The sequence below is a fragment of the Gorilla gorilla genome, chromosome 16, assembly GCF_029281585.2.
Source record: "Gorilla gorilla gorilla isolate KB3781 chromosome 16, NHGRI_mGorGor1-v2.1_pri, whole genome shotgun sequence".
NCBI classification, from domain to species: Eukaryota; Metazoa; Chordata; class Mammalia; order Primates; family Hominidae; genus Gorilla; species Gorilla gorilla.
Window position 1 is genome coordinate 68,484,593 of NC_073240.2, and position 17,178 is coordinate 68,501,770.

The window sequence follows — 17,178 nt, forward strand, 5'->3', positions numbered from 1 at the left end:
ACCCATGAGCGTGCTGTGATGTTGATTTGAATTGCAGCCACCTTTACTCCCAGCCAAACACGAAGACCAAAGCGAAGGTCATCGTTGTATTATGAGTTGTCAAAGTCTGTTATCCCTCCAGCGTATTTAGTGTTCATTTCGTTCTAGTAATGCATGGGGCTTCATTCACATCTTGAGCCATCTGACTAAAAATTGAGTGTGTTCAAATTCTGCTTTAAATTGACTTTTTATATCAGGCGGGTTTGGGATACTAAAGCGATAAGCATCCTGCTTAAGTGAATTGTTTAAGGTTATCTGCTATAAACTGTAATGCTGTGCTTGTTTAAACTGGAAATCACATTCAAAAGAAAAGAGAGATTTAATCATTTTTATTGCCTTTGTAGATAAATTTGTTCCCTTTTACATAATTTTTAGTTGATTTATTCGAATGATGATTGTAGGTTAAATGAGGAATAATTGCTCATTTTATTTCCACATTATCTTTATATTGTTCTAACAGACCGTTTTGTCTCATAGCTGGTGAATTCTATAGCCAAGACGTATGTTGGAACAAATGCTTATATGGCGGTAAGTAAACTTATGCAAAAATAACGTTTAAAACCAACATCTTTATCTTTATGTACTTGGTAATGTATAATTCTTGAATTAATTCCACAGCTTTAGCCTAGCAGATCATAAATTGCAAAGTCAATCTAGTCATGATCTGATTTTTAAATCTTTCTGAAAGACATTAGGGTTTTTACAGGAGCTATCAACTTATCTGACTTTGTTGACTTAACTGGTTGGTTCAAGTGTGAAATCGCTGAGTTTCGAAGTTTAATCCTACAGAAAAATTTCACCTTGTAGCATACTGGCCACTTTTCCACATTTCTTATTTAATTAACCCTCAAGTATCCCCAAATGTCAGTCAATAAAATTGTTTTTTTTTTTCTTGGAATATGAACATGCTTTGTCACCAGATCAAAATTAAATTACTGATGTAGCCAAATTTTATTTATAGATCTCTGAATGTAAAGATTTAGGGGGCAGTTTTCTATAGAACTTGTACCTCTATATTTTGTTTAGTTGTTATTCATGCCTATTGTAAGATTATTTAGTTGCACTGAAATAAACTTACTAACAATAACAAGTAGAAGCATAAGGCTGTTTCAAAGACCAGTGCAGACTTGGCTTTTGAGTAAGGGAAGTTATTTGTTTTCATAAAAATACTTTAGTTTATGGGTTTTCGTAATCACCTTGAGAGTCAAAGGGAAAAAAAATTAAACAGGAAACTTATCTAGTATTAATTTTGGAGCAAAGTTTTGTCTTCCTGTGACAAAGATAATTTTTTATAATGAAAGCTCAATTTATTTAGGTAGTCCCTTTCATCTCTAATAACCTTTGTTAATATGTCATGAAATTAAATGATGTTAGTATGGATAAAACCGTGGGTCTTAGTCTCAGTATTCTTTCTGTATATATTATCTTGATTAAAGATTTAGGGATGGAAAAAACACATGAAAAAATTATCATCACTGGCCATCAGAGAAATGCAAATCAAAACCACAATGAGATACCATCTCACACCAGTTAGAATGGCGATCATTAAAAAGTCAGGAAACAACAGGTGCTGGAGAGGATGTGGAGAAATAGGAACACTTTTACACTGTTGGTGGGACTGTAAACTAGTTCAACCATTGTGGAAGTCAGTGTGGCGATTCCTCAGGGATCTAGAACTAGAAATACCATTTGACCCAGCCATCCCGTTACTGGGTATATACCCAAAGGATTATAAATCACGCTGCTATAAAGACACATGCACACGTATGTTTATTGCGGCATTATTCACAATAGCAAAGACTTGGAACCAACCCAAATGTCCAACAATGATAGAGTGGATTAAGAAAATGTGGCACATATACACCATGGAATACTATGCAGCCATACAAAATGATGAGTTCATGTCTTTTGTAGGGACATGGATGAAATTGGAAATCATCATTCTCAGTAAACTATCGTGAGGACAAAAAACCAAACACCGCATATTCTCACTCATAGGTGGGAACTGAACAATGAGAACACATGGACACAGGAAGGGGAATATCACACTCTGGGGACTGTTGTGGGGTGCGGGGAGCGGGGAGGGATAGCATTGGGAGATATACCTAATGCTAGATGACGAGTTAGTGGGTGCAGTGCACCAGCATGGCACATGTATACATATGTAACTAACCTGCACATTGTGCACATGTACCCTAAAACTTAAAGTATAATAATAATAAATTTAAAAAAAAAGATTTAGGGATGGAACCTTATTCTAAACCTAATTCTAAACCTAAACCTTATTCTCAGAACAATACAAAACATTTTGTTTTCATTCAGATACCAGAATAGCTCATTTTTGTCTTGCATGGTTTTTAAAGAAAGTTTATACTTTGTTGTATAATAGGAAAAATAATAAATTAACCTCTGAAGTCATCATATCTGTTTTTATAAAATGTAATTACCTTCCTTCCTCTACCAAGTTAGGTGAGATTGGTGAGCCACCTTTATAGCCTTGCTGAATGCTAAGGTTTAAGTCTTTGAAAGAATATGAAACACTGTAATTTTTTAAAAGTTGGGGGGACATGACTATAAATGAAACAATTGCTCAACTACCCAGCATGTTCTTAGTAGCTTTAAATTCCTCTGATAATTAAATTGCATTATATTTGAATGTACAAATCCAGATTACAGTTGTCTTTCCCAGGTGTACATTAAAGAAATTAGTTTTTTATTTTTGTTTATGGATGAATATGATGCATCCATCTGTTAATTAAAAATGTGAGGATTAAAATTAGGAAATGTTAGCTTGGATTGACAAAACTAAAATTGCTTTGCTTCTTAGGTGAGTGAATTCTAGTCGTCAGCTTTGTAGTTCAAGCTATAAAAAGCATAAGATACCTAGAAAAGGAGCAATGATAGCTTGAGAGTGAGCGCTTTGCTCAGGTCAGTAGGAGGCTCTTATTGGCCAAGTGCTCACCTACATGGTGTAAGGTTGGGGGTGGGGGGAGGTGGAAATAACCTATATTATTATAGTACAGGTATGAATCCCTGACTTTTATCTGCTGACAGTCTCTTGAGAGAAAAGAGCTGAGCTTTTTTTTTTTTTTTTTTTAACCACAACTAGTTCTCATTTTAGCTGGTATATTTTATAATTTTGAGTTCTACATGAGCCCTATGCCAAATATCCATGAACTACAGTTCTCAGGCCAAATTCAATTTACTGGAACAATGTACTGATCACTCTTCCAAGCTCTGACTGCCTATTTTTGTAAATAAAGTTTTATTGGAACATGTCCACACCCATTTGCTTATATATTATGCATGGCCCCTTTAGCACTACAGTGGCAGAGTTGAGTAGTTGTGACAGTTGCAGCAGAAAGTATATGGCTCATAACATGAAAAATATTTACTAGCTGACCCTTTACCGAAAAAGTTTGCCAGCCCCTGATCTATGCCAGTGAAAGTTGTATCTGAAACTGAGCACCTTCAATAATCAACCAGCATTTACTGAGCATCTTCTATGCTGTTAATCAGGTACAGTGGAACCACTCTGTAATCTAGATAAGACTTGGGTGAAACAGGGAACACGACATTATATGTAGCAGCATTATGTGTGACATAATAAAGACTTAAGTTGTACCAAACATACATTTAGAAAATAAGACAGGCCGGGCACAGTGGCTCACGCCTGTAATCCCAGCACTTTGGGAGGCCAAGGCAGGCAGATCACCTGAGGTCAGGAGTTTGAGACCAGGCTGACCAACATGGAGAAACCCCATCTCTACTAAAAATACAAAAAATCAGCTGGGCGTGGTGGTGCATGCCTGTAATCCCAGCTACTCAGGAGGCTGAGGCAGGAGAATCACTTGAACCCGGGAGGCGGAGGTTGCGGTGAGCTGAGATCGCACCATTGCACTCCAGCCTGGGCAACAAGAGTGAAACTCAGTCTCAAAAAGAAAAAAGAAAAGAAAATGAGACTTACAGTGTACAAACTTGATGATTCAAACAGTATGTGAAAAGGATACTTGCACAAAAGAAAGATCACTGTGAATGGATGAGCAAATACTCAGAAATAGAAGGCATGGGTGAGGGTGAAGAAGTGGGGAAGAGGACAAATAAAAAATTGCAGGAATACATAATTAGAAGTCATTTGATACCCTCATTTTATGTATTTCCCTCACTTTATATTCATGCATACTTCTGTATAGTGATAATAACATCAGTAATAATAATAGCTTACACTCAAGTAGCTTTATATGCCAATCACACTTCTTACATATATTAACTTTTAAATCCTCACAACACTATGACATAGGTAATATTATTATTCTCATTTTAGAGATAGAGAAACTGAAGCAAGAGAAGTTAAGTGACTTACCCAAGTTCACAAAGCTCATAAGTGTCAATCAGAACGCAAAATTAAGTGATCTGCCTTCAGAGACTAAATTCTTAATTGCTGTGCCTCTCATTATACCCATATTATTTATGCATCTCCCCCAATCTAGATTATGACTTTCATAGTGGCAAGATTTATTCTGCTCACTCTATATATCCAGTACCTCACACAGTGCCAGACGAATGAATTAGTTCACAAAAGCTGCATTGCAAAAGTGTCTTGTTCTCTAATTATAAGCACAGCATTTAACTTTTCGTATTAAGAATCTTGCTTGTGTTTCAAGGTATAGACAGCCCAAAATTACCCAAATACAGCCAGCTAAGCTACTCAAATATGAAAAAGAAAATATATCAGAATGAAATAGCCCTGTATATGTGAATAATCTCACTTAATCTGTAATCGAAAGCGTAAGATATAGAAAAGATAATTAGGAAAAAGACAGGGAGGTTTTTGTAACATCATTAGTCATTTAGAAAAACCAAGTATGGACACATTAAGCAGCAGTGTGCTTGTAGGAGACTTGAAAAGTCATCTTGATCCAACCTCCCCATTGACCAGTGAGGAGACTGAGACCTGGAAAAGTGAAGTGTCATGCTCAAGGAAATACTGTTTTTTAGGGGCAGATAATTAATAGGTTCAATAGATACCTTCATCCAAACCATGAAAGATTTTCAACCACATTTTGATAGGATTTTATCCATAAGAATTATAAAAGGGGTCTGGAAACTTGGAGCTTATATTAAATTAACCATTTTTCAGAAATTCTTTTATTTATTTATTTATTTATTTATTTTTTATTGATCATTCTTGGGTGTTTCTCGCAGAGGGGGATTTGGCAGGGTCACAGGACAATAGTGGAGGGAAGGTCAGCAGATAAACAAGTGAACAAAGGTCTCTGGTTTTCCTAGGCAGAGGACCCTGAGGCCTTCCGCAGTGTTTGTGTCCCTGGGTACTTGAGATTAGGGAGTGGTGATGACTCTTAACGAGCATGCTGCCTTCAAGCATCTGTTTAACAAAGCACATCTTGCACCGCCCTTAATCCATTTAACCCTGAGTGGACACAGCATATGTTTCGGAGAGCACAGGGTTGGGGGCAAGGTCACAGATCAACAGGATCCCAAGGCAGAAGAATTTTTCTTAGTACAGAACAAAATGAAAAGTCTTCCATGTCTACTTCTTTCTACACAGACACGGCAACCATCCGATTTCTCAATCTTTTCCCCACCTTTCCCCCCTTTCTATTCCACAAAACCACCATTGTCATCATGGCCCGTTCTCGATGAGCTGTTGGGTACACCTCCCAGACGGGGTGGTGGCCGGGCAGAGGGGCTCCTCACTTCCCAGTGGGGGCGGCCGGGCAGAGGCGCCCCTCTCCTCCTGGACGGGGCGGCTGGCCGGGCGGGGGGCTGACCCCCCCACCTCCCTCCCGGACAGGGTGGCTGCCGGGCGGAGACGCTCCTCACTTCCCAGACGGGGTGGCTGCCGGGCGGAGGGGCTCCTCACTTCTCAGACGGGGTGGCTGCTGGGCGGAGGGGCTCCTCACTTCTCAGACGGGGCGGTTGCCAGGCGGAGGGTCTCCTCACTTCTCAGATGGGTCGGCGGGGCAGAGACGCTCCTCACCTCCCAGACCGGGTCGCGGCCGGGCAGAGGCACTCCTCACATCCCAGACGGGGCGGCGGGGCAGAGGCGCTCCCCACATCTCAGACGATGGGCGACCAGGCAGAGACGCTCCTCACTTCCTAGATGGGATGGCGGCTGGGAAGAGGAGCTCCTCACTTCCTAGATGGGATGGCGGCCGGACAGAGACACTCCTCACTTTCCAGACTGGGCAGCCAGGCAGAGGGGCTCCTCATGTCCCAGACGATGGGCGGCCAGGCAGAGACGCTCCTCACTTCCCAGATGGGGTGGCGGCCGGGCAGAGGCTGCAATCTCGGCACTTTGGGAGGCCAAGGCAGGCGGCTGGGAGGTGGAGGTTGTAGCGAGCTGAGATCACGCCACTGCACTCCAGCCTGGGCACCATTGAGCACTGAGTGAATCAAGACTCCGTCTGCAATCCCGGCACCTCGGGAGGCCGAGGCTGGCGGATCACTCGCGGTTAGGAGCTGGAGACCAGCCCGGCCAACACAGCGGAAACCCCGTCTCCACCAAAAAAATACGAAAACCAGTCAGGCATGGCGGCGCGCACCTGCAATCGCAGGCACTCGGCAGGCTGAGGCAGGAGGATCAGGCAGGGAGGTTGCAGTGAGCCGAGATGGCAGCAGTACAGTCCAGCTTCGGCTCCGCATCAGAGGGAGACCGTGGGGAGAGGGAGACGGAGAGGGAGAGGGAGGGGGAGGGGGAGAGGGAGAGGGAGAGGGCTATTTTTTTTTCTTGAGATGAAGTCTCACCCTGTCCCCCAGGCTGGAGTGCAGTGGCGATTGCAGCTCACCGCAACCTCTGTCTCCTGGGTTCAAGCGATTCTCCTGCCTCAGCCTCCAGAGTAGCTGAGATTACAGGCGTGCACCACCACACCCGGCTAATTTTTGTATTTTTAGTAGAGATGGGGGGTTGCGCCATGTTGGCCATGCTGGTCTCGAACTCCTGGCCTCAAGTGATCCACCCGCCTTGGCCTCCCAAAGTGCTGGGATTACAGGTGTGAGCCACCACGCTCGGCCCAGAAATTCTAATTACTAAAAATTTTATTATGTTTTTAAGATAGAAGTTGCTAAAACTTTAACCAACTATTCAGTATTCCTGGCTTACTATCATTTTAAAAATCAAATATAAAAATTGACACTATTGCTATGATTAACTGAAGTTTTAAAATGAAAAAATCATACTCAAATACTTGGGATCAGAAAGTCAATCTAAATAACCATTCTTATCTCTAGAACATTTTTTTCTGCCCAAGCTATTCCAATTCTTGGTAATTGTCTTTACTCGGAATAAAACACATACACATTGCATGATCCAACTCAATTGGCTATGCTCATGCGATGGTAGTAATGGTAGTGGTGGTGACTGGAAGGAGGCTAACATTAACTGAGCATTCCCATGTGGCACGTACTGAAGCACATTATGGGATTCATTTAATCTTCACACAACCCCAGGAGGTATACGTATTACTACTATTATTTATTATTACTGTCTTCATTTTACAGATGAGGAAACCAAAGGTAAAAATATCTTTAACCCAAGGTCTCAGAGTTGGCACATAGTAAAAGGCGATTTAATTAGGACATCAGCTTCTAGTTTCTGCTAATAGCAGACTAAGTTATTTAGATCAACTCTTCTGTTTAAATATGCTAGCTAAGTTTTTTTTTTTTTTTTTAAACCATCTCAAATGCACCGAAGAGCTAAAAAGACAGTGGGCTACTCCCAGGACAATTTTTGAATGAAATCCTACCACAGAGAGGAAAGTAGAATGGGAGCCCCATCACTGCTTATTCCTGAGGGCATTTGCCTGAATCACAGTCAGGCAAGAGGGGCAGCAGCCCAGCTTCAGGGCCCACCTAAGTCAGAAGGTCTCAGAGGAGATTTTCTGTTCCCTGCTAGAAGCCTAAATGGCTAACCTCAGTGTAAGGGTAAACTAGATCTAAAACTGCTCCTCTTCCCCCAGTCCCGGGAAACTGAAGAGGAGGCATCTGGAACTAAGCAGAGAAGCAGAAGAAATAGGAAAAGTGAAACAAACTATGACCATAGCCTAGCCCTGGTATAGATTTGCACCCTGGGTATATGCATACGTGTCCTAGGTTGGACAAGGCACATCATGCTGAGAAGTGGTTTGAGGTGGTCTCCACCTTAGGCCTCAGAGAACCTCTCCAAAATTTTTCTTTCAAGGGGAAAAACTAGCAAGCAAAGAGAACCGGGCACACAAGAAAACAAAGCCACCTGAACAAGATCAGCAGGAACAGCAGGCAGCAGAATCAGATGCATACAGACTTAAGATCACACATTTTTTAAGTGACATAGTAGATTTTTAAAGTCCTAAACAAAACTTCTAGATTAAAATTTAAAACTCACTGTATTTGACAGCATATTGGACACAGCAGAAGAGAGAATTGGTGAACTGGAAGACAGATCTGAATTCAAGCAGTCTAACTCCAGAGCCCTGTTTAACCAGTGTTCTGTCTGCCTACACAGGGATCTTGCCAATGTAAAAAAAAAAAAAAAATCCTCATCACTTGTGATACATATTTTGACTATACACTAGCCTGAAGTTTTCTTGCCTACTTTGTTAATTTTCTAGGTAGCCTGAGTCTGAACAGAAATTCCTTTTTTGGAAGAGATAAGGGATATACCTTGGTATCTTCCTGCTTTTGACAAATATCGTTGTAAACAGACGGTTCTGGAGTTAGTTAACTAAATGTGGATTCTTGTCAAGGCTGAGTCACAGAGGGCATCTGGAGGGAGTATAGTGTGGGTGCCAGAAGGACTGCCCTTTAAGATCTTCCATAAATTCTACTTATTAGATCATCAGTACTCTTTACTGTTCTTATTAAGAACAGGTCAGGGTTTTTTGTTTCATTTTGTTTGCTTGTCATTTAACCTCACTACAAAGATGTTTTAGACAAGAGTCATGTTTTTCCTATTATTTAGCTTTTCACACTGATGACAGCTGTCATGTGAGAGAGTAACCTCAGTTTTAGCTTTTTAACTGCTAAATATCCATCATAGATATTCTGTCAACAACATGGTACCTGGTAGTTGGTTTTGTTTTGTTTTGTTTTTCAAGGGAGAGGACAGGGCAGGCCACCTTGGCTTCAAGTGTGAGAACAGCTTTGAATTGTGCAGCCTGGGGCCATCAAATCCTGGCTCCATAAATTCAGAATGTTTTGCTGCTCATCTTGTGTCTAAATCACTTCCAGGGGCCTGAGCACATTTCCCAATCCCTATCCACCTTAAGAGTTGTTTAGGATAGACACGTGGAGCTTGCCGTTGGCTTTTGCTGAACATTTTTGCTCAAACACTGCATCACAGCAGTAATCTTGTTTCATTAGCTTATTGCAAGAATAATTTCCCCAACAAGAGGTCATCAGAACCTGACCCTTAAAAGAGTTCTCTTATTTGCCATCTAGTATCTGTGAACATTATCACTTTTTCTATTTTTTCTTCTTAAATTTAATTTAATTTTTCTATGCTTTATTATCAGCTTACAGTTTGCATTTGTTTTGATAGTTCAGTGGGCAAATGTAATGAGTGTGTTTAACCTCCTTTTTGATCCTGCCCAAATATTTTGTATGTGGGTTCCACTTTTGTGTGTGTGCGTGTTTTTTCTGTATTCTGGGTGAAATACTTGGTACCTGTTAATCAGTAGAATGAAGAAATGGAGAGAGGAAGGAAAAAAGGACAGGGGGCAGGGCAGCATTTAGTTATTTCTTTAATAATTCTAGAGGGTTTTAGGATTTTCATGTTTGTTAGAAGTTCTTGACAGACATGAATAGCAATGTATGAGGAAGTTATATAAGAACTCTCTAAGGAACTTATTTGTTCATGCAGTAAACATGTATTACATTCCTTCAGTCAGCATGCATTGACTGCATACCTGTTATGTGTCAGGCAAGGTATTAGGTGTGTCAGGCAAGGTATTAGGTATGTCTGCCTGGTACTCTCTTTGCCTCTTAGGAAAAATAGACTAGAAAACAGATGATTTTACAACACAGTGTGATAAATAATAAGATATGAACAGCATTTTAATGAAGTACAGAAGCAGGAATTTATAATTCTGCTGTAGGAGTAGAGAAAGGTTTCACCCTCAAACAGGATCTGTGTGAGACATGGTCATTAAGCAGAGAAGAGGAAGGCAGGGAGACCTAAAAGGTCATTGTCTCTCCAGGGAACATGGAAATATTTAGTGACTGGAGCTAAGTGTACCAAAGAATCACCCAGAGAAATTATTTTTTAAGTGAGGATCTCTAGCCCCACCCCCAGAGATTCTTATTCTGGAGGTTCATTTGTATTAACAGTAAGCACCTCAGGCAGTTCTGCGATAGCTGCTCCAAAAACTGCACATTGAGAAATACTGACCAGCTCAAGGCTGTGCTTGGCTCTTCTGACTTCTAGTTGTGGGGTCAGTTTGACTCACTGGAAAGAACTCTAATTTTGCAGTCAGACATAACTGGCTTTGAATCCTGGCTCCGCTCCTGGACAGTGCATTTAATGCTAACCCATAGCTCTAGACTTTGAACAAGTCACTTACTAAGCCTCAGTTTTTACATTTGTAAACTGAGGGCAATAATACCTACTTTTGCAAAATCATTATGAAGTAGAAGACCCAAAGTACCTAGCCCTGTGTCTGACACTAGTAAGTGGTCATTAAATGATAGCTATTACTATCCTTCTTTTATAGTGGATACAGCAGTCATAATGGTTAGTAATGTAAACTACTCTGTGCCTCATTTTCCTCATCTGTTAAATGGTGATGATAAAATAGTACCAATATTACATGGGTGTTTATGAATCTGAAATGAAATATGCATGAAAAACACTAAAACAAGGCCTGGTGTATAGAAATTCTTTAATAAATGCACACATAATTGTGTTGTTGATGATAGTAATGACGGTGACAATAATGTTATTCCTGTAGCCGGCTAGCCAGTTCCATATGAATACATCCTGGTATCTATTGAATTGGATATTGGGGTGTAAGTTATGATCTCAGCCTTGCCATGATTAGCCTGTAACCTTTAGCAATCATTCCACCTTTGTGAGACCTCCGTTTCTCTTATTCATTTGTTCATGTGTTCATTCCAAAGCCATCTATGAAGTACTGTACTGAATGCTAAATCCTAGAGGGATAGATAGATCAGGAAGCATCCACTCAGTATGAAATTATTCCTTTTGAAGTTGAGAGTGTTTATGTAGCCTCTTTTAGACCGGGTATTTGCTATACATCTCGAGTGGAGGACCAAGAGTCCCAAATGGACCTTTCAGACTGTTCCTTGGTTCATATACAAAGAAACTCTGATCAATGGAATGAAATGTTGAACAGCAGATGAATCTGGGTAAAGGAAATAGGAATGTGCTTTGCTCTGATCTCATTTTTTCAAATTTCCTATAAGTTTGAAATTATTTTCAAATAAAAAATTAAAAGAAACCCTCCTGTTCCAGACCCATCTATCAAAATGCAAATAAGTGATAGTATCATATAATGTTGTATAATTTGTTACTCCACAACAAAGACCACTGGATTTGGAGGGAGAGGATCTGGGTTCAAGTCTCAGCTCATTCACTACTTAGGACCTGGCCTAAATTACCTCACTACTCTGAGCCTCCATTTTCTTCATCTGTGAAATGACTTCCAAAGTCTTCCTCACAGGGACTTGGTGAGGATTCAGTAAGAATATATCTATATATAATTTCTATAGATCATCTATATACTGTATGCACAAATACATATATACACACATGTAAAATTGTTTTGTCATCCGTAAAATACTATGCAGATGTTGGTGGCTCCTCACCTTAGCTGAGCTCATTTTGGTGTATGTGTTTTCCTGAGTAGCATCCGTCCACTCACAGGCTCCCTTCTGATTTCTTGCAGCCTGAAAGGATTTCAGGGGAGCAGTATGGAATTCATTCTGATGTCTGGAGCTTAGGAATCTCTTTTATGGAGGTACGTTGTTTGCACATAGACGCTTCTGTGCATATCTGTACTAACATATTCAATCAGGAAAAGTGAAGATTTTGAAAGAATAAGCTAAAATAAACCTTCAGCATGTTATATAGATGTATACAGAGTTTGACCATAAAGTCTTTGATTCCTTGTGTGGCTTGTGAACTGACTCTGGAGGTTATTTTAAAGCACTGTTTATTACAGATCACCTGTGTAAGACCTGCCTGGAGCGCTTGTTAAAAATACAGATTCTTCAACCCCGTTCAAGACCAATTAAATCCACACCTCTAAGAATCTGCATTGTTAACCTGTTCCCTGGGTGATTCTTATACATACTAAATCTGGAGAACCCGTGATGTAAAATAGGGACTCCAGAAAAATTCTGTGCCCTGTTGGAATGCATATGTAACTTCCAACGGTGATTAGTTTAAAAGATACAGCGCTACTCATTTAGATATATAAGTTATATATGTTTGTTTTAAAAGAAAAAAAAATCACCTCATTCCAGTATAGTCTTATCAAATGTGTATGTGGGTTAAGGGGTGGTGTGATATGATGGAGAGGGAAGGGGGAAGAGGATGTATGTATTTAGCACAATTGCAGTATCAACTCTTTATAGCTGTATTTAGAATGGACTTTATGTTAGTGTTCTAGATGTAGCTCCATTAGAACTCTATGCTATGTTTTTTTAATAAAATGACCATTGATCTACAAAAAAATGCATGTAACTTATATTAGAAGGACATATGGCTCAGTTTGAATTATGGTAGTATAGAACCTGTATACTGACCAGTGCTTCAAAAATTCTCATTTAAATTGATTCAGATAAAGAAGGACTTGTATTTTCTTAATAGAGAGAGGGTCTTGCCATATTGCCCGGGCTGGTCTTGAACTCTTGGGCTCAAGCAGTCCTCCTGCGTGGACTTCCCAAAGAGCTGGGATTGTAGACAGGAGCCACTGTGCCTGGCCAGGACTTTTTATAATAGAAAAGTAGAAAGGACTCTTTAAATAATATCATAGATAGAGTTGCAATCATGATTTTGTAACCTTTTTTTTTAGTCAAATACTTTTTCTGTGAGTTTTGTAATGCATGAATGCAATTGTATTTGTAAGGAAATAATCTTCAAACTCAGTTCACCTGCACAGTAGAAAGAAAGCAAAAATAAAGTGTTGAACGTTTATTAAATCATATTCTTCTGCTTCTTCTTAAAAGGGAATCTAAGAGGAAATACAATATGTATGCATCAGCTGAGAGGTTAGCGATAATGGTGGTCAGATCTCAGAACTGAGTCTCCCAACAGAATCCTCAAGGGCTTATTCTATTAGCCTGTTTCAGGGGAAACTAGTGTTTTTGATTTGTGGGACTCAGTATTGCTGTTATACAATTTCCTTTTGCATATTTTAAATTGTTGTCATTTATTTTATAAATGACTGGATATAGTGTAAGACAATTGAGAAGTTACATGCTGTAGAGATAAGAATCCTAGATTGGGAACGGAAGACCTGGATTACAGTTCCAGGTTTGCTACTAGTTTTTTAGGTGACCCTGTGGAAGCCACTGTTCTTCACTGGGCCTCAGTTTCTTCATTTGTAAAATATTGATCTCTAAGCCCCTTTCCAGACTAACATTCTATGACTGTGCTACTGCTTATGGTGTTGTTTTCTTTCCTTAGCTTTCACACAGCAACTCTAGAGTTGTGTGACTGAGACAGTGATAAAATGACATAAAATGCAGAGGCATGGCACTACTATAAGAGAGCATAACTATTAGATTTAAGATTTAGAACACATATAAATGTTCACTATTCATCCTTTCTACATTCATTTATGCATTCATGTGTTGAACTCCTGCTATGCCTGCTGTATAGGCAATGGGGATAGAGTAAGGAAAAGACACTCAAGTCTTGGCTGTCATGGAGTTCCATTTGGCGAGGGCTGGGGCATGAGGGGAAGGACAGAGAACAAAGGGATAACTAAATATGTAATTTGTCAGGTGGGGATAAGTCGCATGGAGAAAAAAAAAAGCAGACTAGGCTGGGCTCAGTGGCTCACGCCCATAATCCCAACACTTTGGGAGGCTGAGGTGGGCAGATCACCTGAAGTCGGGAGTTCGAGACAAGCCTGACCAACATGGAGAAACCCCGTCTCTACTAAAAATACAAACAATTAGCTGGGTGTGGTGGTGTACGCCTGTAATCCCAGCTACTTGGGAGGCTGAGGCAGGAGAATCACTTGAACCCAGGAGGCGGAGGTTGTGGTGAGTCAAGATCGCACCATTGTGCTCCAGCCTGTGTAACAAGAGCGAAACTCCATCTCCAAAAAAAAAAAAGAAAGAAAGCAGACTAGACTAGTCCTCTCTGGTAAAGTACCACTTGAGCAGATACTTGAATGCTGTGAGAGAAGAGAGCCACCTGATAACAAGCTCAAAGGCACCAAGATAGAGTACACTCTCAGCATATTTAAGGATGGGAGAGACCAGTGTGACTTGACTGGAGTTAGCAAGGGAAAAGTGGGAAAAAATAAATTTAGAGAGGTAGCCAGGGCCCAGGGCCCAGGGCAAATATAGTCTTGTAGGCCTTGCTAAGGACTTTAGGTATTACTCTTAGAAGAAATGATCTGACTTAAATCTTCACAGTATCACTGAGTGCTCTGTGGAGCATGACTATAGACAGGCAGGTGTGGAAACAGGGAGATCAGTTTAAGTAGGTAGGAGGACAGGTGCTCAATAAATATATTTATGTTGCATATTGAAATATGTGTCTGTCTGCCAGTATTTTGCTGGGTGCTAGGGGTGCAAAGATTAATAAAAAGAGACTCTTTGTAGTGTAAGGAAGGAGATTGCCATTGATATATTTGGGTTCTGTTGATGATATTCATTTATCCTGGAGATAAACTATTGAATATTCTCTGGAGGACTGAAGAAAACAGACTCATTGAATTTTCAGGATCGAAGAGGATTAGGTATAGAGAACTCTGTGAAAAAGTGTCAGCATTGAGTGTGGGACACCTGAATGCTGGAAGGACTGTGTTGGCTCGTGTGGTAGAGAGCAGATAACCAGATGGTCAGGAGTGAGGGCCAGGAAGAGCTAGGCCTTTTGATGCTCCTTGTATTTTAAAATGGATGGTGAGGAGCCGGGTGTTACAGCAGGAGGAAGAGATGTTGTTAGAGGTTGTAAAGAGGAATCAGATTATGATCATCAGAGAGGGTTGTTGAGCACCTCTGTACATGATGCTTAACTAAATGCCTTCAGAAGGAACTATAGGATTGTAGCCCCTGGCCTCTAGGGGCTTATTACCCCCACACAACATGTTACCAATACAAGTAATAGACCAGTAAGTCATTAGACAATAGTGTAAGGCCCCTGGCATGTTTTTTATACCTAATCTATTTGGGGTCCAAGGTAAAGAAAAATATGTGATAGGGAAGAGAAGTAGGAGGTTATGAGTCCGTACATGAGAAATTGTGGGGATTCAGTAGTGAAGATTACAAGAGAAACCCAAGGTTCTTGTGTTTTCTTTTTGAGATGGAGTCTTGCTCTGTCGCCCAGGCTGCAGTGCAGTGGCACAATCTCGGCTCACTGCAACCTCCGCCTCCCAGGTTCAAGTGATTCTCCTGCCTCAGCCTCCCGAGTAGCTGGGACTACAAGCGCGTGCCACCATGCCCGGATAATTTTTTGTATTTTTAGTAGAGACAGGGTTTCACCATGTTAGCCAGGATGGCCTCGATCTCCTGACCTTGTGATCTGCCCGTCTTGGCCTCCCAAAGTGCTGGGATTACAGGTGGGAGCCACCATGTCCAGCCGGTTCTTGTTTATTCTTAAGGATCAATATAATGAGAACATTACCTGAAGGGATTAGGAAGTTAGTCCAAAAGAAGTACTTGAAGACCAAGATTCTTATTTGTTTTTACCGTAGTATGTTAGGAATAGGTGTAGCAAATCCAATTTAAAATCACTATAGACAGAAGTGTGAATCTCAATAGCATTTTAGAATCTGAGGAACAAAGTGCATTCTGTAACATAGTCAACACTTTCTAAGAATTCCTCCTCTTCTGTTTATTCTCACTTTTAAAAACAAAATTCTCTTTCTAGTAGAAACTTTCCTTTCTTCAATAATTCTTACTTAAGCACTTGCCCTGTGCCAGGCCCTGGAGAGTGGGGCACACAGACCTGAGGAGAGCCCACCTCTGGTAGAAAAGAAAGATACCCAAAGCCCAGAATGGTGTGATGAGTCTTCAGTAGAGATGTTTACAAAGGACTCTGAGCCACAAGGGGAACGGGGTGGGGTTTCACACAAAGGAATTGACATTTAAGGGAGATTGGTCTTGAACAGACTTTGCCACTAGGAGAAAGAGGGAAAAGATAGAGGATCCTTTCCCCATTTCCCAGCACACTCTAAGGTATGGATCCCTGTAAACACTTGAGGAGAGATCAAATGTCATAGTATGCAAGGTCTCCCCCAGTGTAGTTTCACTACTTTTTTGTGTGCATGCCTTCTTCAAAGTGTTTTAAGTTAACCAGTTTATTCTCCTAGGGTACCTGTGGTAAAGAAAAAAAAACTGATAAAAATGTAGGAAACCGAGCAAAAGAATTTCCCTGAAATTACACAGGAATCAAATACAGGCTAGGCCTGGTGGCTCATTCCTGTAATACCAGCACTTTGAGAGGCTGAGGCAGGAGGATTGCTTGAGGCCAGGAGTTCAACACTAGTCTGGGCAACATAGCAAGACTCCATCTCTAAAAAAACAATTTTTTTTTTCATTTAGCCAGGAATGGTGGTGTGTGCCTATAGTCCTTGCTATGTGGCAGGCTGAGGCAGGAAAATTGCTAGAGCCTAGGAGTTTGAGGCTGCAGTGAGCTATGATTGCACCACCACACTCCAGCCTAGTCAACAGAGCAAGATGCTGTCTTAAAAAAAAAAAAATCAGATAGAGACAAAATGGGCATGAGAGTTTTCTGTCTCCTCTACATTTCCCTAGCACCCTTTCCTCCAGTTCCATAAACCGTCGTCTCTGAGGTTTGATGATGCCAGAAGCAGAAAGTTCAATTTACAGCTGTCAGACTTGAAGCCTGCCCCCTGCCTCCCACTTTTTTTTTTTTCTAGAGACGTGGTCTTGATATGTTGCCCAGTGTTGCCTCGAATTCCTGGGGTCAAGTGATCCTCC

At 40.8% G+C, this 17,178-nt stretch overlaps 1 protein-coding gene across 6 annotated transcripts in view; it reads left to right on the forward strand.

Annotated features, from left to right (window-relative positions):
* Positions 1–17,178, forward strand: part of MAP2K5 (mitogen-activated protein kinase kinase 5) — a 264,622-nt gene that overhangs the window by 149,595 nt on the left and 97,849 nt on the right. For all 6 annotated transcript variants that reach the window (XM_055362709.2, XM_004056378.5, XM_004056379.5 and 3 more), the window contains 2 exons: positions 517–567; positions 11,943–12,014. In XM_055362709.2, the coding sequence (XP_055218684.1) occupies positions 517–567; positions 11,943–12,014 (123 nt within the window). The remainder of the gene's footprint in view (positions 1–516; positions 568–11,942; positions 12,015–17,178) is intronic.